Source organism: Enoplosus armatus, chromosome 14, assembly GCF_043641665.1.
Source record: "Enoplosus armatus isolate fEnoArm2 chromosome 14, fEnoArm2.hap1, whole genome shotgun sequence".
Lineage (NCBI taxonomy): Eukaryota > Metazoa > Chordata > Actinopteri > Centrarchiformes > Enoplosidae > Enoplosus > Enoplosus armatus.
In genome coordinates this window covers 12,906,766-12,931,973 of record NC_092193.1, presented here as the reverse complement: position 1 = coordinate 12,931,973, position 25,208 = coordinate 12,906,766, and the positions used below count along the sequence as shown (strand labels likewise).

At 39.2% G+C, this 25,208-nt stretch overlaps 1 protein-coding gene across 1 annotated transcript in view; it reads right to left on the bottom strand.

Moving 5' to 3' along the window:
* eif2b3 (eukaryotic translation initiation factor 2B, subunit 3 gamma) overlaps positions 1-24,564 on the bottom strand; it is a 30,079-nt gene extending 5,515 nt beyond the window's left edge. Inside the window, exons 1-10 of the mRNA XM_070919193.1 lie at positions 24,304-24,564; positions 23,681-23,846; positions 21,515-21,672; positions 14,150-14,309; positions 13,740-13,851; positions 6,567-6,656; positions 3,459-3,595; positions 2,985-3,175; positions 2,386-2,448; positions 2,032-2,180 (exon numbers count right to left, since the gene is read on the bottom strand). Coding sequence (XP_070775294.1) covers positions 2,032-2,180; positions 2,386-2,448; positions 2,985-3,175; positions 3,459-3,595; positions 6,567-6,656; positions 13,740-13,851; positions 14,150-14,309; positions 21,515-21,672; positions 23,681-23,828 — 1,208 coding nt within the window. The 5' untranslated portion in view covers positions 23,829-23,846; positions 24,304-24,564. The remainder of the gene's footprint in view (positions 1-2,031; positions 2,181-2,385; positions 2,449-2,984; positions 3,176-3,458; positions 3,596-6,566; positions 6,657-13,739; positions 13,852-14,149; positions 14,310-21,514; positions 21,673-23,680; positions 23,847-24,303) is intronic.
* Between the last annotated feature and the right edge of the window lie 644 nt (positions 24,565-25,208).

Below are 25,208 nucleotides of genomic sequence, written 5' to 3'. Positions count from 1 at the left end.
CACACTGGCTCTTTCTTTCCTTCTTTCTCCTTCCTTCTTATGTCCTCAAAAAAAAAAGAGAAGAAAGAATTGCAATTTCTTTCTTGCGTGCTAGCTTGCTTTCCCCTCGCTTCTTTCTTCCCTTCTCCTGTCTCTCTCGTTCTTTCATGCCTTTGTGCGTGCACCTACATGGGCATGATGAGGGTCCCCATGCAGGCTGGCTGGGGTCCCTGAAAGGCTTAAGAAGAGATGGAGAGAGACAGAAAGAGAGAGAGAGAGAGAGAGGAGAGAGATGGCGTTGATGCCTTGATGGAGAGAAAAGAGAGGGAGGAGTAAGAAATTGAGATAAAAGAAAAGGAGCCTGTGAATGAGTACATTAAAATCCAGACTGGAGGCCAAGATGAGTCTCTTTCCACCAGGAACTCTGGCTAAGAGACTGAGCAGATCAATCTACATGCTAATTCTACAGTACTGACACTCTCTGTACAAGTCTTCTTTTGTTGCAACAAAGCAGTCAATTATGACAACTTTAACTACTGGACAACACTGACTGATGTGCAATGATGAGGCTGATCGTGATGCATCACTATTCAGACTGGGTTTTTTGTCCCAAAGTGAAATCATAATGTGGCAAATACAAGATCTTCCATGTCCTGCTTCTGAGATTTCCTCAACCAAGTTGGAGTTGTTATTCCTTCCTGGTTAATTGAGGTGATATTTCAGCTGAAAAGAGTCTTGGGTTTTAATATTTCGCTGTAAAGATCATATAGCCAACCTTAAAGCTAATGAAAATGGGGGTTGCATGAAGGGGTTAACCTAATAAATGACTTCATAGATCATCACAATTGACACATTTTCTGGCGATTGATTAGCGGGTATTAATATAACTGAATTAATCATTTCAATGACACTTCAAGGCAGAATGAGTAGGATTTGTCGGTTGCGGTTTTTTTTTTTTGGAGCTGCATTTTCGTAACTTCCTCTTGGATGCGTGCTTACAATCTGGCACCTGGTCGCAATGTTTTTAGAGTCCCATCCTCACACCCTGCGCAGGCCGTTATTGGCTGGAGGCTTCACACCCACTGGCCAAAGGTTGACGCCCAGAAATGTCCCAAACACAGCAAAATAAGAAAATACAGGCAGAGGGCAGTGTCACTGCAGACACACTGCCACACACTTCTAGTGGGTCATAAGTGATGATTGACAGGGATTACTTTTGTCTACACATTGTTGAAAATCCTACTCATTCTGCCTTTAACTTCCTAAGAGAATTATCAAATAGCCCAGACTTTTGCTGTCTGGACGACACCTTTCAAGCCCCCATGGTGTTCCACAAATTCCATAACCAGTGGGAACCTCGGTATGGGCAAGTAAATTAGCGGCTAAATGAAATATATGGATGTTGTGTGTTTCAGTTCAGCAGCTTTGTGTTTGTTTGGAACTGATCTCTGGCTGGTTGCACACCAATAGATGCATTGTTAACTCAGCGCTCCCTCTTTGACCCCATAGAGCACAGAAAACAAAACCTGTTACACCTCCCATCAACGGACACATACATGCACAAGCATCTGCCAAACACTCACACACACGTTTGCATATAGGAGCACCTATTTCAATGGAAAGATATGCAGTGAGTGAAGAACTACTACACTAGGCATACCACCAAACAGTGTTAACACGTGAATGGAAAAAGGGTTTAGTTGTTTTTGGGACAGTGAGACTCAGCACATAAATGGTACTACAACACATCAAGTAATGGAAAAATGTGGCAATCTGAATAGAGATAAAAGAAGTTTTTTCCTAAAAACACAAGATCAGTCATTTTGTTTTGAAATCTTTGTTTACTAAATTCCACTGCTTTGTCTCACACTGTGTGCATGTACTAACCAAACCCCTAACTAAAGCTGACATGAGGATTAAAATTCATAAACATGCCTTGAAGGCAGAATTCTTTTTTTTCAGGCTAAATTAATGTGTTCGCAGCAGCACTTCAAAGCACATGTCATCAACGAGTGTGTGCTCGTGTGTGTGTACAGATGTGTGTGTTCTCACCCCTCCTCGATGGTAACCCCGTGCATGATGATAGAGTTGGTGACTTTGACCTTCTCTTTTACAGCAGTGGAGTTTCCGATGGTGGACCTCTTTATGGAAGTCTTATCTGCTACCTGGCACAGCGCTCCGATGATGCTGTCTGATCCCATCTGAGGCCAGAGCGAACACACACAGAAACATAACTCATGAACATGAACAGGCCTCTCCAATGATAAAGTGCAAATTGGACTCTGAGAGAAATAATAGTGAGCAAGCTGTGATACAGGACAATTAGTAAAACTGCAAATTAAATCTGATCAAATATGAATCTGACTTGTGGACTGACAAATGGTACTTCTACTACATTGTACTCACTTGACATCTCTCAGAAATGACAGCGGATGGGTGGACTGCTGGCTCCTCAAACAGCTTTGGGGCCTAGTAGAGAGAAGACAGGAAAGAAGGAGACATGAGATTAAAAGCCCATGGAATAATAATAAAGATGATTTCATAACTTTAAATGATACCGCAGGAGGAATTGAGCCATTGGGCAAAGTATGCAACATTCAAATAAGCATGCAACAGTGACATCCACAAGAATGAGGGGGATAAGAGATAATACTATGTCAGGGTTACTGACTAAAATAAGATATTATACACAATATTCAATTTATTGTCATATCTGACAGAGAAAAACTGCAAATTGTCACATTAAAGAGGCTGAAACCAGAGAAGGTTTGGTATTTATACTTGAAAAGAGAATATTTGCATATTAATCAACTAATCTTTGCAATTCTACTACTTAATGTGATGAAATTAAAGCCATGTATACATGTACATATCTAGGCATATAAAACTGAATTCCCTCCAAAAAGTACACATTTACATATGCACGTTATGTGTACAGAACACGCACATAAGAAAATGTGTATTTAACAAAAACCCTCGAAGGAGCAGCTTAAAGTCTGACTCACCAGTCGATTTGCTTCTATATAAGCAGCCAAAGTGTTGACGCGGCAGCAAAGGCCCTGGTCCATAATGTGAACATAGCAGCGGAGCTTTCCTCCATGGTAAGCCTCGCTCATGTCACCGCGGTGGTCGTTCCAACAGGAGCGCTCCTGGGCCAGCTGGAGGAGAAGCTCGTCTCGTGATGAGATGAGGAGCTCTGAACAAAAAAAAGAGGGAGGAAGAGAGTTAGGAGTTAAAATGATGAAACGTACACGCTGTTTGGGGGGGGTTGCCTTCAAATAGGCAAAGTAGTCCTTTTTTGTCAACTGGTTACGAGGTCTGTGTTCATTTAGAGCAAAAGCCAAACCCAGATGTTCTCATGCTGATGGCTTATGAATAAGATCAATAACTATTCTAAATAGGTTGCAATGCTGCGGCTGTTTAATGTTGTTCTTCATCTGCTTTTGATGTGTGAAGCTGTGATGCGTGCAAACACTGACCGTGGTTCATAGAGCCGTCATTCTTTTTCTGGTTCTGATCCTCTGCGTCGTCTTTGATTTTCTGGCTGTTGGTTGTTTTGGAAAACTGCTTTCGCACCAAATACGGTACCAACTCACCACGGATCGATGAGATTGACCTATGACACAAAAAGAAGAAAGATAAAACAAGATTTCAACAAGCTGCAGATGTCAACCATCCTATAAAGTCATCAGTATCACACATGAGCGGAAAGTCAATGATCCTGATTTAATGTGCTGCTTTTAGATAATGATACGCTTCCTAATCATCACTTGGTGAGGAAAGCTCAAGTGTGAGTGAAATACTCAATAAACAAGTGAGGAAATGAGTTTTTTTGAGGGGGCTACTCTCTGTATCCTTTAGGTTCTGTACATCTAAAACATAGAAAAGACAGCTTGGATGGTTTACACATTTACTGTGACCTTGCAATTATTTGACTCCGTAACTTTTCCATATTCACTTCCTATTTAACTTGTAATGTCCTTGGCAAATGCTTTGCTGCCACTTGGGCTCAACATCTGATTCTATATCAACAGAGTAGAAAAAGGTCACGGTCGTGCCAGAAACCCGCACTACTTTAAAGAAACAGAAATCCTAAAACGAATAAATAGATTAATTTACTTTGCTAATGCATGTCATGTCACTGTCATGTCCACAGGAATATGTAATACTTCAGGGGGTGACTGCATCAGCCTCATGTAATTGTATAAAATTAATGAACATCCATCTAGTCAGTTAGAAACAAGCATTTACCCAGGCCACAATATAAATAGGTCACCTGCTATATATATAGGCATTATATTTATTATCTTTCTTGTGATTGTGTAATCCTTAAGAACGTTTAGTAACTGCAAACAGGAAGTCAAATGATGCTTATGTATCATTATTGTAATAGGGTAGATTTTTAGTAAAGGCAAAGGAAACTAATACAAAATTAGGAATGAAAACAATTGCAATGAATGATGTATAATGCAGTTACTGTTATTATTACTCAGCACCTCAGGTTCTTATGTTGACTCTTAAAACAAAAGCAGATAAAGAAAGCTGAACCCTGCTTTCAAGTCTCTCTCTCTGTAAACCAGGAGGTAACTTCCCCATCTTAATTTCTTCTTCCTCCCCCTCTTTGCACTGTTCTGTGCTCAGTGTTCCTCTCCACCACCACATACCCCCCCCCTTCACTTGCCCTCTCTTACTTTCTTTTAAAGGGAGATTAGAATTTCCATCTGAATGACAAGAGAAAAACAACAGTTACTCTGTCCATTTCTCTCCTTGAGCAAGAGACAGAGAAAGAGCATGGAAGAGAGAGAGAGAGAGAGAGAGAGAGAGGAGCTGTTCAAAGAAAGTCCAAGAAAAGCTGAAGAAGAGCTGAAGAAAGAAATGAGTCATGTAACGAGAGAGATGATATATGGTGGTGGCATTTGTAATGACGTAAGATTTATATCTATATCTCTAAGGCAAATTACTATGTTCAAGTGTGGGGTTTGTCTTAACCAAAAACATTCAGCAGGGGAGAAGAGATGGAGTATAGATGGCTTGGCTATGGATTTATTTATGTGTCAACTAAAACGAGCATGGTGAGGACACACTCCATTTAAAATTGATAATGTAAAACTGGGCAATAGCCGATTTCCTAAACTTCAGCCAAGCGCCCACTTTTCAATGGGACCATTTCCAAATAAATTTCATAATACACGTGTTGGCAAAGTCTCACCACTACCCTGTTTTCAGAAGTTTGGCGCCATGTTGTTCTTAAACTCGCAACCTTGTCAAAACATGCAAACATAATTGATATTTTTGTCAGCAGTCTCTTAATGTGCTACCACAGATCTCCTTATCAAGTGCGCACAGTTGATAGCCAAAAACGTATTATTAATGATCAGAAATGAGGAGGTAAGACATCTTCTGACAAAATATCATCCAGAGGGCTATTTAACATAATGTAGCACAATATTTTGTGATGCTTAAACATATCAGTTTATCAACATCAGTTTAATCTCATCATTTGGCTATTTGGTCAGCGCGGAGTGAAATGTCTTTTTTCAAAGTTGCTGTATTTGTGTTCTCTCTTACTACAAGATAATGAGCATGCGGCATTTAGATCCAAAGTACACTTTCATTGGAGTGGTTATTCAGTGTGTGTTTTTTGGCCACAAGCAGTCAGTGGACGAGATCCTTAACTGATGTTTGCTGTGATGACAAGAAGCTCAGACTGCTTGATTTCCAAACTTACCAGGAACTCCCTTTTCGTCTTATTTTCCTTCTTTTTCTGGCAATCATGCCACCTCTAAATATCACATTACCATCTTTACTTTGGAAATTACTGAGCAGTTTGAAGCATTTTACCCAAACAACATTCCAACATTTGTTCTTTAAACTCTGAGGACACTCTTGTCGACACATCTTATATTCTTAAGTCAATTCTAATGAAGGTGAAAATCTACTTGTAAAACAACATGACTTGTTCATTCATTCAAGAATTCTGCACCTTAAATCTCTTAAAAAACTATAGAAAAGAATTTGCACCAGACTAGAGAATAACTTTTTTCAATTTCAACACCTTATTTCATTCATACTTAACAAAATGTTAATGTTGTGAGTGTATCAAACTATGAGACCTGTTCATGAGGTCCACTAGCTAACACCATTATGTGATTACACCAGTTTTAAGTGCAAACCTTTTAATATGAGCTGATATCATATAGAGTCTAACCATGCATCTAGCGCCTGGCTGCTACAGAAGGCTCCCTGTGACACTGCTCCACTTCAGAGGCTAAAGGCCTAACAGCCTGCCTCAGTGGCACATAGTAAAACAAATTAACACCTCGCTGGAATACCCTGCTAACACGACCTTTCAAAGCCTTACACACCATGCAACCATGTTTAACACTTGCTACAGATTAAGCAGCGAATGTGAATGTCTGTGTGACTGTGTGGGTTCTTGTCTAAGTGTATGCGTGTACTTAATACACAAACGGGTCATTTTCAAATTATTTTTAAAGATTCAGGGTTAAAATTCAAGGTTGGATAGCTTATTGTCTAATTATATGTTAGTTCCTATATTCATAATGAGATTTAAGTGAAGAACTCACTTGTTGTCAGCGAGAAAGTCCACCACTGCTTTTTTCAGACAGTAGAGGTGAGCGTCCACTAGGCCTGTTTTGATGTGCATCCTGGGATGTCTGCAGATAAAGGGAAAAACAGACAGACAGGAGAGGAACATTATATCAATATTGACATTATAAATACTCATTAGGTTGCCTTGGTTTGCAAAAACTCACACAGCACTAAAAAAGGAATCATCTCAGACATTTTACACACAAAGACTGAAAGAATACATCAAGATTTTCATCAGATTATTCATTTGTGGAGTCCTACCGTACTGCACGACAAACAGTTTCACCCTGGCTGCTACTTGGAGGACAATTTGCTTTGATTCTTTTCATCACCTGCTGTTTTTATGTTTTATGTTTGCTTCTCATTTACTGAAACCCCTTTTAATTTGCCTCTGCTTTGCACATAGGGACAGGAACATTTGATGATGGAAACCAGACGAACAGCCATGGGCTTACATAAAAGTCAGAGAATAGTGACATCTGTCTATTGTCCTCTGTCAGCTACCGTAGATGCCGCCCCACAGAGCTGCTGCCATGAGACAGGTTTATGTTGACCGGGGGGGCCACATGCACACAGACACACACTCACCCACCCATGCATTCACTCATTCACACATTTACTCACACACGGACACACAGTGGCCTGAGATTGAACATGTGACATTTACGAAGCGAGAGCCAAAGAAAACCATTTTATCCTCCAGGTTTCAATAAACAAATCCACCTTCACCCCTTCACCCTCTCTGACTAGCCATCCTCCTCTTCCTCTGCCCTTTCAATCATTACATAATAAAAACTGCGGGGTGCATCATTCCTAAAAGGACCACGCCAGTGCTTTTACGTTTTAGCCCATTTGCTACAAATCACATCTACCTTCCATTACTGCTAATCATTTTTCAAAGCATGCTGCAGTGATTTAGATTGTAAGGTTGTAAAAGCAGACTGATTTGAAAAGCCTGTGTCTCATTACCACACAACAATAACGTAACTTTGACAAAATTGAAAGCAGACATGATGTTCACTGCTCACAGTGATGTTCAGATCTGAGCAAACTGATTTATAATTTCATACTGAAATAAATAGAAACTAAAGGCTGGTAGCCAAAACTAAAAATTACACCAGTTCACCTCTCTGCCAGTAGTGTGGCTGTCCCCAAAGTATTCATGCCAATGAGGAAGTAACACAACTGGCTAATATCTTAGCACGGTAACATTTGAGGGAAAGTTCTGCTTGCCTGACAAACAGAATAAAACGTCTTGTGAATTAATGGAAAATCTACATGAAGTGTCGAACAGTAGCCAACAGAAGAGCTGCAGTGCTTCATGGCCTTGACTGTACAAGTCTCTACAGAGGAGATTAACACAATTCTTCCAAAAGATATTCCCTCATTAAGTGTTTTGATGTGATGGGAAGCATCTGCATTTGTTGTGTATTTTTCCTTTAATTTGTCATCCATCTGTATACACACATATTGTTGAGTTACAGAAACACTCGCCAAGCAGTCTGGTTTCTCTATTGTTCCCATTATTGTTGGTATTGTTTTTTTTTTTCCAGTTTTGAAAAGAGCCACCAGCACTGGTCATCAATACCGGTAATGGGACCAGATGATTGATTGATTGATTTTACACAACAAAGGCTTAAAATACTTCTTTACTGGAAGCACTTCTTAACAAAAAAAATTAACAATACTGAATAAATGAATGTCAAATGAAATATCTGCAATGATCCAGGATAGGATACTGAAAATGGCATGGGATTGAATGAAAAGTGAATGATGACAAACATTTTTCAACTTCTTTCTCTCTTCCTCTCCGCTGCTCATTTCCTTCCTCTCTTTCATCAAAAACTATTTTCTACAATTTTCCAGCTTTCTCCTCTCCCCTCCTTTCATCACTCCCTCCTTCTCTTCATCAGGCTTGCACTATAACTGGGGTGACTCAAGAGGATTGCTTGGTCACACATATTTTACAACCAGATGCAGAAAGCCATAAATCAAACTGTGTGTGTGTGTCCGTCTGTGTTAAGGTATTTTATTCAAAAGCATAAAAACACATGTGCGTGCACACACAGACACGCTCTGTGGGTGTTGGTCAAATGTATTTATTCATACAACATTTCCCAGGTGTGTGCCTGTGTGTGTGTGTATCGTGGGATTAAAGTGGAATTTATGGGAACACCCAGCATGTGACATCACTGTTTGGCACCTGCGGGTGGGCGAGAGTCGAGGGGAGAGAGAGAGAGCAAGAGTAGGAACAGGTGCCCTTAAAAGTGCAGGGCAGCATGGTGAAGAACAGGTATAAAGACTTAAGGCTTTTCTTTCATATCAGTAGAGTGAGGACTCGCAAGTGTTAGTTCTGCCCACTACACCCAGTCCAACAACAGCCACTGATGATATAAATCGAAATGATTGCGACTGACTGGGCTGATCGTCTCTATTTTCCCAACATGTAAAAATTCAGAAGGTTTTCTTTCTGTGTTTGAGCAATTATTCACCTGCTGAGCTGAATCAGACAGATACTGTCGCATCTCCTCTCATTATCAATATATTTATTAGAAGACAGTTCAAACTGTCGCCTCAACCTTTAAATATGTGGCCTTTGCTGTGTGATGTAGCACCACTGCTCAAAGACGCTTAATAAGCCCAATACATTTCATCAAACTGTATAAATGAATTCTGTCGTTAACAAAGGCACTCGCAGGTGAGGAGGGGCGCCTCCCGTATGAAACACAGTGGGAAACCCTGCATTAGCAATTCTAACTACTACTGTGAGTTTTTGATGCAAAAAATAAAAAAATGCAAACCAATTGCAAAAACAGTGTGATGACACTATGTCACAGCCAGTTTGTGATGCCAAAGGACTCCATTGTAGTGGAGAAATCAACCAGTAAAAATTGGACACATGCATGAGGACAATGAGGGAGTATAAAAGTACAGGTGCTGCGCCCAATATAGGAAATGGTTTGGGCAAAGTAGAGGGTACCTCAGAGGATGTGGTGATTAGACGTGATCTCAGTCTGTCAAATGACCCATTCAATACCAGAACATAGCAGATGTGCCAAAGATAAAGACCCAATTTTCTCAAAAATACAAGACCCCCACATCGGAGCTGTGTGTTTTTGGTCAGGGAAATACCAACACTGGCCTTACTTGCACCAGTCCTTGCACTGAAACTACATTAAAGACCAAAAAGTTTAATTCAATCTACAACCTTTTATTTTACTGAAATATTACTTTAGCACTATTGAGACACTAGCAAAATCAAAAGATCACAAACCACATTTTTTATTAGGCTAAACCAATAGAAATGGAACTACTGAACCGACTACTACTACTGAAAATGCAATGTGTCACTTTTTCTACTATATTTCTATCCAAGTTTAGTTTCATTACTCACAATATCCAGACCTTCCTAATCTTCAATCTTAAACTAAATCTGTACCAAATCACAACACCTGATCAAATGGGATTATTAAAACAAGTATTCACACTGACACTTGAAAACATCTTTTCCATTTTTTAAGGACTGCTAGTCCTTCTGATTCAAAACTCTGAGCACTGGCCACATGCTACTTTATTAGTTTACACTTTTTGCAGAATCCAACTACAACAAACATCTTGCATTTCCCAAACATGGGTAAACATCTTGCCTTTCCTAACAGCAGCATCATGTGATTTCTGGTTGCTGCGAGCGCTGTAGAGCTCGGTGTCGAGGGGAGCAGGAATTTAGTGCCTCTGCAGGCAAGGATGACTCAACCCTTGGATTAATGACTGACTACTAAAGTATCACTCAAGTCCTCAGTGGGAGAGAGGAGTCACATATCTCTCGCTCTCAAACACACACAGCATAATGTCTTATTTAGTTACAACTAAAACCCCACAGCGCACGATGACTCAGACGCAGCAGATTGACTGTTAATACCCTCATTAGTCAGGTTTCCACTACAGAGCCAACAAGGCTGAAGGGCTTACGACTGATTCAGGGCATTCAACTATTGCCTCCAAAATAAAATGCGTGTGATTCCCTTAATACCATGCTAGTCTAATAGATACTTTCTTAATTGAGCTGACTCACATACACAAACCTGAGTTATAAGTCTAAGGTGCACATGGTGTGGTGCACCTTAGACCTTGGTCTGCTGGTTACTCTTGACGACTTACAAAACTTTGCGAGATCATATCTTACCATATATGTATTGCTTAGTCTTTAAAATGTCAGAAAATAGTAAAAAAACAAAACAAAAAAAAACACATTTACCGAGAGCCCAAAGTCAAGTCTTCAAATTGCATTTGGGAAGATGTAACCAGCCCAACCATGTGTTTGCCATTTTTGCTTTGTGTGTGACGACTAATCAATCATCAAAATAGTTTCATTAATTTTCTGCCAACCGACTAATCGATTAATTGACTAATCGTTTCAGGCCTAATGTTTATGTTTTGAAGAATCACAAATGTCTAAAGAAAAAGAGAAATGAAAAACAGACTGACTTGTATGCCAGCACTTAGATTTCAGCTTTCAAACCTGCCAAATGATTCAGAGGTTTTGACATTTTCAAAAAACTATAAAGAGCCAGCAAGTAAACAAATATCCATAAAACAAATTAAGTGGATGTAGAAAATAACTGCTATATGAGTGTATAAATAAAAGACAACCTATCCCTTTATGGCCTCCAGTCTATATAGACATAGACATAGACATAGTAGCTTATATTGATGGTACTTGTTACATTTAGTACAAGGTACAGTACATAGAGTACTGCATAATCATAAGTTATGCAGTTAACCTGTTTGAAATATACGTATTTTGTTTCATAAATGTGTTATTCCATTAAAGTAATCCTGCCCTTTTGTTGCACTGCAATGGAAGTTATTTAATTTTTGGAAGGTACAGCATGTGGTATTTGTGTTGATTGGGTTTTAGCCCCTCTGTCTTGTGCCATCATTGCAAACAGATGCAAACAGACTCCTGGTCCAATATCTTAAAGGTCACTGCAGTTAAGATATGCTTCTGAAAAAATCAGTTTTTATTATGATTTGAACCTCAGAACAAAAAAAATATCCCAAGCACATTAACCATGTTAGTAAAGGCACATGATACAGAAGTATTGGAAGTAAATTTGTGATTTTATACTGACTGCAACTAATGACACTACCCTAACATGAACACCAATGGTTCTCATGATCCGAACAATTTTGATTTTGAATCGGCCTATAAATACACAGTCAAACACTCCTCCCCTGTGTCCAGGAGACTGACAGGCGGAGCTGTAATGTACGAGGGGAAGCTCTGCTGGAGTCCTTTCACACCGTTTAAGCAATTTCCAGGTCAAACCATCTCACATGTGCAGAATGTATTGCGCTAACACACCTCAACCATGTGGAAACCGTAGATATGGATGAATTAGACAGGACGGATGTTGAACAAGGATGGAGGATTGACAGACTGGATGAATGGTCGAATGGGAGGATGCAATGGGGAAAAAATAACTCTCCAGAGACAACGGGAAGACTTTTAACTTGGACAAAATAAAAATTATATATTTTCACGTTTGAACAGTGGATTGACAGGCTGTGTCAGCACAAAATCAAAAAGTGATGAGGTAAAAAAAAAAAACTTGGGATCAAAACTTGTGATACAAACTTTTCATGAATGAGAAAGTGTGCACATGTAAAAAACAAATTACAAAGGAAGACACCTGTAGTGTGTGTGCAATGTGCCATGACAACTTGACCTTAGACTGGATAGTACTGATGTTTAAAACAGTCACGTCTTGTAAAACTATCTAGGGTGGGTTATAAAAATCCAGAACTCTGGAATTGATTCTGTTATTACCTCAGCTGATAAATACTGTATGCCGAGAGATTTTTTAAAAACAGTTTCGTGTGGATGTGTGACATGTGTGTGTATAAATGATCAGAGGTGATTTAAACATTATAAGTCTTTCAATGTACGCCATAAATGTTTAGCTTTGGGCTCGTGTTTCCATAACACTGTGACAACGTGTGAGTGTTTTCATCAATGTCCACCTCAAGGTTGTGTTACGTGTTTCTGTGTGTTTTCATATAAGCATTTCTGTGTGTGTGTGAAAAAGACGGAATGTGTGTGTATATATCTGTGTGTGTGTGTGTGTGTGTGGCTGAAGATTTCCTTGTGCAGAGAAGCATGCAAGCAGCTGCTCTGGCCCCCCTCTTATTGGCCAGAATTTACAGTGGCTTTGGCTCCATGAAGTATTTACGAGCTCCCAAAACAACCGCTCTCACACATACGTGCATTTTAGGTCTCAGAAACGAAAACCTACCTAGAGTACTCTTCCTGTAACAAAAATCCCACACACCCACCACAGAACCATCAGCCTAAAACACACTGACCCTGATTAGAAACCAAAACATCTGCTCTCCAAAGCCTAACTAGAAACTACAGATGCACAGAGCATATTTACCATCAGTCAAACCTCAAACACTGATCCCCACTGACAACATACTGCAGAGGGTTAGCAACTCATGGAATTAATGTTAATTAAATATGAGTGATGAAATTTGAGATGACAGATATAATTTCAACTGGCAACATTGCCACTGATGGCTGGTAAAAAATGAGTCATGTTAGAAGATAGTGACTGATTAGATCAATGTTGAACTGAACATTAAACAGCTTTCATAAAAAAGTATCACAAAATGCTGTTACTCACTTTGAAATAAACTTAAACATCAGTCAACGTGCAGTAGAGGGTCAGTTCAGCTAATTGCAAAAAATATTTCCCAGCAACATTAGCCATGAGTACACCACAAAGTTGCACTAGAGGTATCCACAGACCAAGTTGTGAACTGTTTTCACTGGAACTACTTTCTACTGAAGAAACAGTCCCTATGAAAACTGTTCACAACAAGGTCTGCTGATTATTATTATCAATATTGGGTAACAGAGACACTGTCTCTGAAAATAGGCGTTGTTTTCATTTTTAAATGTGATTTTTTCAAAGCTGTGAACACTGCAAACAAAATACCATTCACCTCCATTGTTTGGGGGGCAGGGAGGTAATTTAGAGATGGATAAACCTGGACAAATTAAACCAAACCATCTATCTGCATGTATATATACAAATAGAGACAAGAGACAAAATATGTCTGTGATTGATTTTTAAATTACTTACTTCCTCATGATAGATTTCCTAATTGATAGCCCGTCCTCCAGATCTGCTTCATTGGCCATGAACAGCAGCCTCTTCCCTGACTGATCCACTCCCACAAAGTCTCTCTGCTCAGCTGGGGAAAAAATACACAATATTTAACATCAACACAAAATAATAGAGGCTAACAGTGAGTGACACATTTAACATTAACATTAACGTTTGCTTTGCTTAAAGCCATGAGGAAGCCTGTTTCCTTTCTATAATATTTGGGGAGTAGGCAATTGCATAACACAATGAACGAACAGCTTCACTGAAATAAATTAATTAAAAATGAATATATAAAGACCAATCATACATCATATCACATGTTAGAATCATGTCATATCTACAATAACCTATGAAACAGTCTCATCTGCTGTTCTTCCTGTTACCTGTCTTTTTCTTGCCCTTCTGGCCAGGGACGGTCTCTGTGAATTCATGGGCTTTGCTCATTAGCATGGCCAGTGTTGCATTGTGGGCTCTGAACAGATCGACCACCTCGTGAAGCGCCACGTCTGTTATCAGGTCACAACTCATCACCAGGACGTCCGTCTGAAGAGGGAGGATGGACAGAGAAAAGAGAGAGTAAAGACTGATATATATATATACAATATATATTTGTTTCACTGCGTGAGATATGTCAAGATATGACAAAATGACCATAACATACTGGATCTGCTGTGCTGGACTATGGTTGCTTCATCAAGTAAAGACATTTCCGGCTTTCAAAAAGAGGTTTCTGGCTTGTACTCTATTTTGGAACAAAATCCTCCAACCTGTTGTGATGTTAAAGACATTTCCAATGTCACCCCTGCAGGCGCACACACATACACACAAAAGCCCACAAAAACACAGAAATGAAAGCATGAAATATAGTTTGAAGGGCGAGTTATGTTTATTAAGTGAGGTTTGCTTTTACCATGCAGGTTTTGTCATTCCTGCATGCATGTAGACTATACATAAATATATGTGGCGACAAATGCTCCACATAAACACCTCAAGACATGAGAGCTTGGAATGTGTTATTTTCAATATTCACAACAGAAAATTGGCTCACTGACCAGGATTTTGAGACAGACATATGGACAGAAAGAGAGAGAGGAGAATGAAGGGATAACTGTTCTTGGTCAACAGTGAGCTCTTCCAAGTTTAGTATTGCTTGTGTATAAGCCAAACCCAAACCCAAACACACACACACACTCACTCACACTCACACTCACACTCTAGCAGGGCCTGTGTTAAAGTGACTTAAACTCTGATGACAGTAAGTAATAAATCCTGCTGTGTTTCAGTGTTTTTGTATAAAAACGTGTCTGTTTCTCCTCAGCTGATCCAATCCTGTTGCTTGAAAGTGTGCGTCATTATAGGTTTGAATAAGAGTTGACTTATTCATTAGCTGCATAAATACCGCAATGGGTACAGTAACATCACAACAATGAATGCAGACAAATCACTGAAAATTGAAAGTTGTGACATTACTGAACCTTGTGATGAGATATTACACATCCAGCTAGTGGTAGGATTTACCACAATAATAATACAGGTATCGGATATCATAACACCAAACAGTAGCAGTAGTTGACCTTTCTGCTGCAACAAATAACTGAGGCCACTGTTACAATATAAAAACAGCATTAGCAGCTGTCCTATGTAGAAACTACATAGGACAGTGATTATATATATTAAAGTAGAACTGGGAAGTATGACTTAAATTATTTGTACCTGTAGATTCTTTAATATTGCATGGTAAAAATATACAGTAGGCTATATCATTTTTTAATTATAATTTCAAGAAAATGTGGTGCAATAAATCAATATCATGGCCCATAGCTCATCTGCTGTCCAGTGCCCACTATAATTGGAGCAGATGTGTAGTCTTACATTAACAGATACAGCAATTATTGTTTTAAAGTTTTGGATTTATGCCAAGAGAAATGTAATATGTTATTAGGGTCTGTAAACATTACAACAATGTGTGGAAGGAACCATCGAACCTGTGTTTCCTGAATGTATTTGAAATTGTCTTTCTTTTTACCCTTAACAGATGACATATCTTATGTGTTTATTTTTATGCCTGTGTGAGCAATCATATCTCTGAAAAATAAGCGGGTAAAATAAGCCAAGGCCACTTCAAACCTTGCAAATATCCAAATACGTTTGTATCCAGGCCAGGTTCATTTTTATATCATTCTCCTGGCAGGTACGGACACGATGTCACATAAATAACTTCCTACTGTTCTCTTTTATCCAGAACAACGAGCTAGACTGGCTGGCTTTGAGCACCTTCCTATGAACTGATCCAAAACCAGCACTGATCAAACATCACAATGACAAAAAGAAAACAAGGATCTTGGTGCTTGATTTCCAAAACTCAAATGACAAAAAAAAAGAAACCCTCCATCAAGATGGACAGAGAAGGAGTTTTCTTTTGGCATTTCACCCTCTGGAGATTATTTCCATCATAAACTAAAACTCAAACTACACAGCTTGTGAATTCCATAGGCATATCATGTACTCTACCACCAACGACAGGGAGCACCAAACCTACATCAGTCATTTTAACTGGCCTCTGAGGATGTTACATGTGTGTATGTGTGTTTACATGTGGGTGCGCCCACATTTGCGTGTCTGTGTGCAGTATCCATCTGTCTGTCCAGTGATGAAGGCTGTCAGCATGAGAACTAATCCCACCATTAGCACCAGCCGCCCTAATGACAGAGACATCTTTACTCTGTCTGTGAAGGGGGCAAAATGGAAAAGAAAGCGTGAGAGAGGAGGGGGGGGCGGCATTAAATAAGGAAGAAAAACAACACTGTCATAAACGAAGAAAGAAAAAGGAAGGCACGTAATGAAAAAGCAAAGGTGGATGGAGGGAAGCAGGACAGACTGAAGAGAAAAGAGATGATGGAATTCCAGAGTCAACTTCTGCTTCTCATCAACAAAATACTGGAGAAAAAAAAATACTGCATTCACTAAAACACATCAATATATAGCCGTATTTTATAGTGTATGTAAAAAGATGCATCTTAAGATATTTCAGAAGTCACAATTGCCTACAGTTCAACCTGCTTTTGCAATATTCAAAACTATACTAACAACAATAATATGGCATGTTTAATTTGTGTAAATTACGTTTGATTTGTGTAAATTACCAGTTGATATGAAATACTTAAAAATGAGGATTAAGGGTTGGGGAAACTACAAAGAATTAAAGAATTCACTTGATTTTGTAAGTAATGAGCACTGTGGTTGAATGTTGAAGAGCTGAGTGGAGGGCTGGTATCAGTGGGGTCAAGGGTCATGTAGTTGACCTAGCGGTAACTCCCAGCATAACCTGGTCTGGACCTGGCGACAGGAAGCTGCCACGGCAAAGCTGGAGGTGTCTGCAGGAGATCTACTGACACTGCGACTCGGGAGACCTTTCAACCCACTTCTCCCTCTATCACGCACAGGCAAGCTCGCACACATGTTCAGAAACAGAGCACACAAGTAAGCACACACACACACACGCACACACAAATGGGCAAAAACATGCGCCTGCACAATCACCACACACAGACACACACTCAGGCGACAGCAGAGTGGAGTCAGCTGGAGAGACAGAGACACTTCGGCCTTTCAACAGCCATGATCTCTGGACAGGTCAGGACCACACACACTGATGCACACAAGGACACTCAAAAAACACACACACACAAACACACACACACACACTTGTCCCAGTGGTAGCTGACATCAATCCAAAACTACTGCTTACACAATCTCGACCCACTTTAAGAAAACTTGCCTGATGCAAGCTTGCCTGATGCCTTTTTTAAAAAGCAGGAATCAGATGCTATTATCAAATAATGTCTACATGGTTGTTGCCTCCTCTTTGTTGCTGAGGATTGCAAGAACTGTCAGTCACCTAAATATTTTTAATCATTTATACTAAATCAAACATTTTTTTTTTTCAAATTAAAGCTCTACAAAGAAATATTTTTGGTGTTAAAAAGAAAAAAAATTACTAGTACTAGTACTGTTAATCCCACTGCGAAGCAACTCCCAAGTCTGCAGCTTCATGCAGTTTTTATTTGTTTTTGTTTCATTTTTTTGGTTGGTTGGTTGGTCTATAAAGATGAGCAACATTGACTTGAATCTATCCCCTATATAAAACTGTGGAAAACGGCTCCCTATTTATAAGCTCACATTAGCCACTTATAAAATACCTGTTCAGTGCTTAACTGCGAAGAACAGGAATAAATAAATGAACATTTTAAAAAACTCTAAATTCTCTGTTGGTATTCATGTGTATGAGAGTGAATGTGTACTCATGAGAACTGAATATCATCTTCCAAGATGGCGCCCATTCATTGACTAATTTGTTCCCCATACAGAAAAAGACTACGAAACATTTTTCATGTCACATTGACCTAAAACCAATGCTAGCTACTTTTAACATGAACTGTGTCCAAACCATGGAATATGAAATTTAAACCATTGTGTGTCACTGGAAGGAAAAAAATAGTGGATGGGGTTTGCACGTGGAGCGCAAGAAGGTGAAAAGACGGAAGGGAAATAAAAAGAATCCAAGTCTCATCTAAGTATGTTTGCTGTGTCCCTCTCAAATGAAAAGCCTCAGCTCCATCTCTCACTCTTTTCTCTCTCTTCACCTTTTGTCTTGAGTCTTACAAGCTTACTAACATATGTAGACTAAGGGTGAACCTTTGAATCAGCAACTCGAACGTACTGTATATATAGTTTTTTTAGCCTGCATACACTCATTCTGCCAGGTGATTAAGCCTGAATGATAATACAAATGTCAAAGAGGCTTTAAACCATACAAAGCAAAAAGTGCATGTAAAGTACTCCTTTCACTAGTTTGGCTTATTGTGAAAGACCTCAGTAATAATCAGGCATATCCCTCCACTTTTGTGTAACTTCACTGTTTGAAGAGTGAACAAAATAAAATATGCTGCTTGTAATCTCTCTTTTCAATAATCAAGAGGAATGACCTACTCTGCTTACCCGGAGTGTACACTGATTCCTGTAAGTATTTTGTTTGATAGGTTACACCAAATCCCCTCATGGGAGGGTGTTTGTATAAAGAGATGAGTGAGTGTGTGTGTCCATACTGTACTCATGCATCAGTTTGACAGTTTGAGTGATTTCTGTGCTGGGATTTGGCAGGCCATGGTTACAGTTCTTCACTCATCACCCTCCAGTGTGTGAGTGTGTGTAACTCAATGCCTCTAATCTAGCTGGCTGCTCAAAGGATTAGGGACTCGACTATTCTCAATGGGAGCATGCTGGAGCTAGTCCTGTTAAAGTGTGTGTGTGTGGTTATACTATTCATCTATTAAACAACTCTTGAGCAAAGAGAATAATAAGAATCTGTACAGACCCATTCAAAAGCCAGAGGAAAAAACATTAAACTCACTTGTCACAACAAATTCAGCATTTTAAGTCTCTGATAAATCTGTTTTCAAAAGCAAAGCCGACTGATTTTGCTGTGAAGAATGTAATGAGCTGCAGTGGCAGGACACTTATGTCTTCAAATGTACGTTTGATGTGGTACGCTCCAAATAGAGAGGGTATCTGGAAGCAGTCAGAGATTTTTGAACTGAGACTGGTGGGAGTGGGAAACCTTGGGAATTTTATGATACATTTTTTATTCTTGGGATCACGATACAGCCTAATTCAAAATCGATCTTTGAGCAAAAATTGATTCTTCAGTTCAATACAGTTGCTACTCATTTTAGATGCGTAACTTAGTTTTGAATGACAAAATATCCGTCTGAACACTACATGCTATTCTCTGCTTTCTTTCAGTCAGATTTCTCCTTGATCAACATTATTTAGCTTACCTGCCAGTTATGTTTCAGATTGCAGTATAATAAATCCTTATTGTTTTAGCGCACATTGTGCTGCACAAAGTAGGAGTCTGAAAATAACCCTAAAAACTTGCGTATTGAGTCATGTCAAGCTCGTTCCCCAGGAGATTATTAAAAAGAAAAAGTATCCAAAAGCTTGACTTCATAGGCAGGGTGAATTCATTTTTCCTTCTCCACAGCATCACAGTTGTGTGTACTTGTGATTTCTGTCTTTCCTCTACTTGGTGTATTTACATTCACAATTTTCTTGGTATTAGTAAATTAATTCAGAATCATGAAAAATGATAATTGTGATTGTTAAGTAAATCAAGATTTCCCCTCACCCCTAGAAATTGTAGAGAAACCAAACAGGAAGCATTAATTATACTATAAAGAACAGATCTCTATAAACTCAACAACACTAAGCCGACCCTATGCAATCACTGATAGTCAAACAAACAAGAGCGATTGCTTTAGAAATACATCAACGGTTCTAAATTATACAATACCTCATAAAAACATGCCTTCATGGTAGAGCAGGTCAGTCAGAAGCATGCCGTATACAGAGGGACGACATACACACCAACATACCCAAACACAAATGTTGCACAGATGTGCATGACTACAGGATGAGAATAAATGGTGCACCGGGTAAACTGGCAGCACAGAAAGTTTGAGTCGTAACCATGACCTCATCTGTTTAGAGAGAATCGGATGAAGGGATCAGCCGGCAGGATACAGAGGGGGGTCTGGAAACTGGGGTTGGGGGTCATGGATACCATGTCAGCGTGCGTAAACGTGTGTGTGCCTGTGCATGTTTGTGTGTATTTTAAAAAGGTGAAATGAGGCACTTCAGCAGCCTTGACCATTCAGGGGATGGAAAGGCACGGATCAGTGGTCACCAAGCAGTACACACAACGCCCACCTAAACCTCCCCCTCAATCAGTTTTCTGCTCTACCTCCAACCTCTCTACAATTTGCTTTTCTAGACGGTTAACATTTCACAAGAAAACAGTCCCTCTCGTTACAAAACTCTGGCTTACAGAAGACTGGCTAGTATTGGTGGGTAGTAATGTATTTTTGGGCTCGCCCCTTCTACCACATAATAAAGCAATACTCAGATGTTGCAGCTTTCATTATAAACAACTTAACCACGCTATCTTGCTCACATTAAGGTCGTATGAGTCAACAACAATTAATTAACAACACTGGAACATGTAAATCTCAAACTGGCGCTCTTTTCATTAATTCATAACAATCTGCTTTCTGTTGTAACAAAGCTTGCATTAAGGTGCAGGGTGAATTAATCAATATGAAAAACAACCAACCAACCATTTTCCTTTATATTCTTATATCATTTAGCTCCTGGCCTAAAACACTGTTTTCTGGATATTAAGTTAAACAAGTAAAGCAACACATTTAAACTCACAATATTGTGGCAGTACGGTTACAGCAAACTATTTAAAAAAACACTGTAATTACTGTAATTATTCAAAGAAATCTAGTTGTGTGCAAGTAAATATCCTGAATTTGAGTTTAAGGTTTGTGTTGTTGATTTATTAGTTAATTATCTGACTAATAAATAGAAAATATCTGAGAATGTTTTGGTTTGCATACTTGCCTAACTACTATAATGTATCCCTGTCCAATTTGGTTTATTACAGATTATTTGATTTACCAAGATTACATATTTGTGTAAGGGGTTACACTCCTAGTTTAGTCACTTTCTTGTCTTTTAAAATTTGCTCAAACTATTGCTATTTGTAGGCATAATAAGTACAATGTAGTATCACATTTTCCACTTTTCTGTTTGAGAGAATTTAATTTGACTGGCATGCCCTTTGCTACACCCCAAAGCAGTTAATGATCAATACTCTGAGTCTACATACACATAAATATACACACCTTGATCTTCTGCTGGATGTGTCTGAGAGCGTCTGCGGTGCCCATGTCTCCATCTTCCTGGATACAAACCACGTCCAGTTTCATCTTCACGTCCAACTTCATTTTAGGGTCTATGCTCATCATCTTCTGCACCTCTTTGGTGGTGATTACTATCACCTCTGAAAACACAGGAGAATAAGTATTAGACATTGTTTACAAGATAGATACAGATAGCGGCAAAAATGTCAAGAGAACACATAGCAACAATGATCCATGGCGTTTTTCTCTTTGTATTTTCTTTTAAGTTAATATGATCCCTTTCTTGCAAATAAGCTATGTATCATTTCTTAAAATGATCAATTTACCAATGAAATCCATAAGAAATGTGTACATCTTAAGAAAGCAATACACATACAGTGCACACAGCAGTACACTGTATTTTGTTTCTAATACAAAGACACGTTTTTATAGTAGTTATGATATTTTTGTATTTTCAACAAAAGAATTGTAAAAATAATGGCCTTTCTCTCTGAATCGTTCATGAATAAGAGAGGCCATATGGACCTAATAGGTGAACCTAAATTTTATTCTTGCTCACACAGAGCTAAAAACATTTTCTGCGAATAACAATAGCAAAGATGTCCAAGAAAAAGTCCACATAAGATATCTATTTGACTATGATACATCCTAAACCTTAAATCAGGCTTCACGTTTTATGAAGTTGGTAATAACATTACTACACCACTTTATGAATCTAGAACATTGCAGAGTCCGTCTGCTTTAATTAGCCTTGTCTGCATAAAGTGTTTTCTACCGGGCATTTGTTCACTCTAGCTGTGTCAGCCTAGTAAAACCAAATTGCAGGGCTTTGGCTAGCTGGCTGCACACAATAAACTGCTGGCCACACAGGATGATTATGTATAGAAAGCTAGTTTTATTTAGGCTAGTGAGGACCTACAGGCTTTTATAACAAACAGCCCTGTTTACTGGCAAGAACAGCGTACTGCAACAAATCCCTTTATAAGCCCAGAGTTTCTGGACCCACTGCATGCTGCAGCGCGAGAGGCAGAAATCTGGACTGTAAATCTAGACAGGAAATGCACACCTGACAATGGCTGATGATGTGATGACAAGCTGGCAAAATCACAACTAGACAAAGCAGCACAGTTGTAAACTCAATATGTTTTATGCAGTGAAAGGAGCAACCCCATGTTGCTGGGAGTAATTTGCAAGTGTTTCCTGGGTACCAAACAGCCAAACAACTACCGCTGACCAGGAATGAAATAAAGAATTATAACTTGGTGTCGTTATTAAAATGTTCAGCTTCAAAGAAGATGTAACACATTTTTGAAGTAAATCTTGTCCTTTTTATATCACAGGGAAATGGTAAAATGCGACAAAATCATTTTTGCAACAAAATCTTTTTTTTCTCAGTGACTAAGTAGTAAGTAAGTAAGTATCTCAGTAACATTTGCTCTCTAAAAACTGTTAAAATCTAAGGGACATGAATTTTTACTTGGGTTTTTAGACCTATACAGTACATATGTCTAAAATGAAAAGCAGTTATAGTACTTGTGTACTTAAAAGGTTCTCTTTCCACATTAATGCTAAAACAAAGTCTGCACATTTTTTGTTCCAGGTTTTCCAAGTGGGCCATATAAACTTACACTAAAAGTTCTCTCTGTATTTTTGCTTCTTTACATTTTATGTGGAAACCAACCAAGAAATGCCAAGTGCACTCCTGTAAGACTTTCCACCCCTGCCACTGACACACAGTATGAATGGAGGGCTAATCAGCCATCAGATCCGTTTAATGTGTATTAGACCTGCCTGACAGAATATTTCTTTTCTAAATTTAATCTTTTATCTTGTTAATCATGTGTAGGACGAAATACAAATTCCACACACATTCCGTAATGATGATAAATAGTAAGTCTGGGAGGGAAAGGCCTTCATTTCTTTTTTTCTTTCTATTGCTTTAAATGATTTAAAGGCCCTGTAACCCCACTATTACTCTGGCTGATTAGACCTTTGCTCAGGTTGAAGGTGCAACAAAACTACAAGGAGAGTGAGGGAGATGTCACGTATCAAGCACAGTCCATACACGCCCACATAGTCCTGAGAAGAGGACTAATTAGTAGACTAATCCTTAGATATGCTGAATAATACCAATAAAAGTACTCTCACCTTCAAAGCCCACCCTCTCCAGCAGGTTCAGTGGGTACCACATGAGGGGCTTGTTGCCGACAGGGAGCATTGGTTTGGGGGTGTTGTATGTCAGATCAGGCATACGAGAACCCCCACCAGCCGCCATCAACACCGCCTGGAGCTCCATGATGTCTGCTGGGGACGGCTAAGAGAGAGGGACATATTACAACAGGATTATAGTCATATAAACTGAAAACATATTCAGATTAATATATGTATATACATATGGATGCTTTTATGTGTTTAGGTGTTATATAGAGACAGGAGGCTCTGTATATAGTTTGTGAAATACTTTAGTTGATGCAATTGATTGACTCTAAGTGGAGAGACACAGCTCTGAGGTTAACTATCTTACCAAAGGTAGCGACTTGATACATCTGTTGTTAATGAACTGAATGAATGAACACTATTGGTGACTCACACTAAAGCTAGATGACTATTGCACACCGAAGAAGGTATGGCTGACACTTATCTGATACTACTAACGATACACTGGCATATAACAAGGAACACTACCAACTGAATCCACAACATGGCATTAACAAGAATATTTAATTGTCATGTTGACTCGCTCAGTGGTAGAAAAATTAGTCTAGACGTACCTGTCAGAGATCCCTGTTGATCCGCTGCCACTTGAATTGACAGCAACGGCAGACGCATGTAAGTTGGTTGCTGTTAACGTTACTGTTGTTAGCACTTGGCTAACGATTAGCACAGAGCAGCAAACGATACCGCTGCTTCAAAGACAGCTCACAAGCAGCCAGACACGTCCCTTGAGAAGCAAACACCCACTCAGATAAGCGGCGGTGGCAGAAGTTAAGTTACTCGTTAAATTCTTTGACAGGGCTCACGTAAACGAAGCTAACAGCTAGCATCGTATGATGACACCTTGGTGCTTTCGGTGAAATATGTCCGTGTAGGAAACTACTTCCTCCGCAAAGTGGTTCCTACAGAGCCGATTACAGAAGTGAAGAGGGGTGAAGCGCAGGACAGGTCTGTGTTTACATTGATTATTTGCATTTTATAGTAAATATATTTGTAAATAGTCATTGACATGAGGTTATAGTTTTCTTTATATACATAAAGGGAAAAGAATTGAACAGAACAATTATTACAGTGACTCAAGAACCTTGTTGACACCAAAAAATTAAAGGAATCGCCCATAAATTTAACTATGATAACTGATGATTATGGTGACGATGATGCTTGGAATGCTAAACTCCTACCACATAAGCTCCACATAAAAGTACATCCAATCATTAATGGTTAAAACCCTCATCACCATTACCATAAACCAGTTGTTAAATGGAAGACTTGTCATCACTCTCCACGATGTGCTGGTCACGCACAGGTGCACCTTCAGCAGTAGACTCTTACCACCATGATGCACCACAGAACGCCACAGGAAATCCTTTCTTCCTGTGGCAGTCAAACTTTACAATTCATCTACCTCATGCGAGAGATGGACAGCAGAGGCATGGGGCTGCTGAGGTGGCTCCAGCCTCCA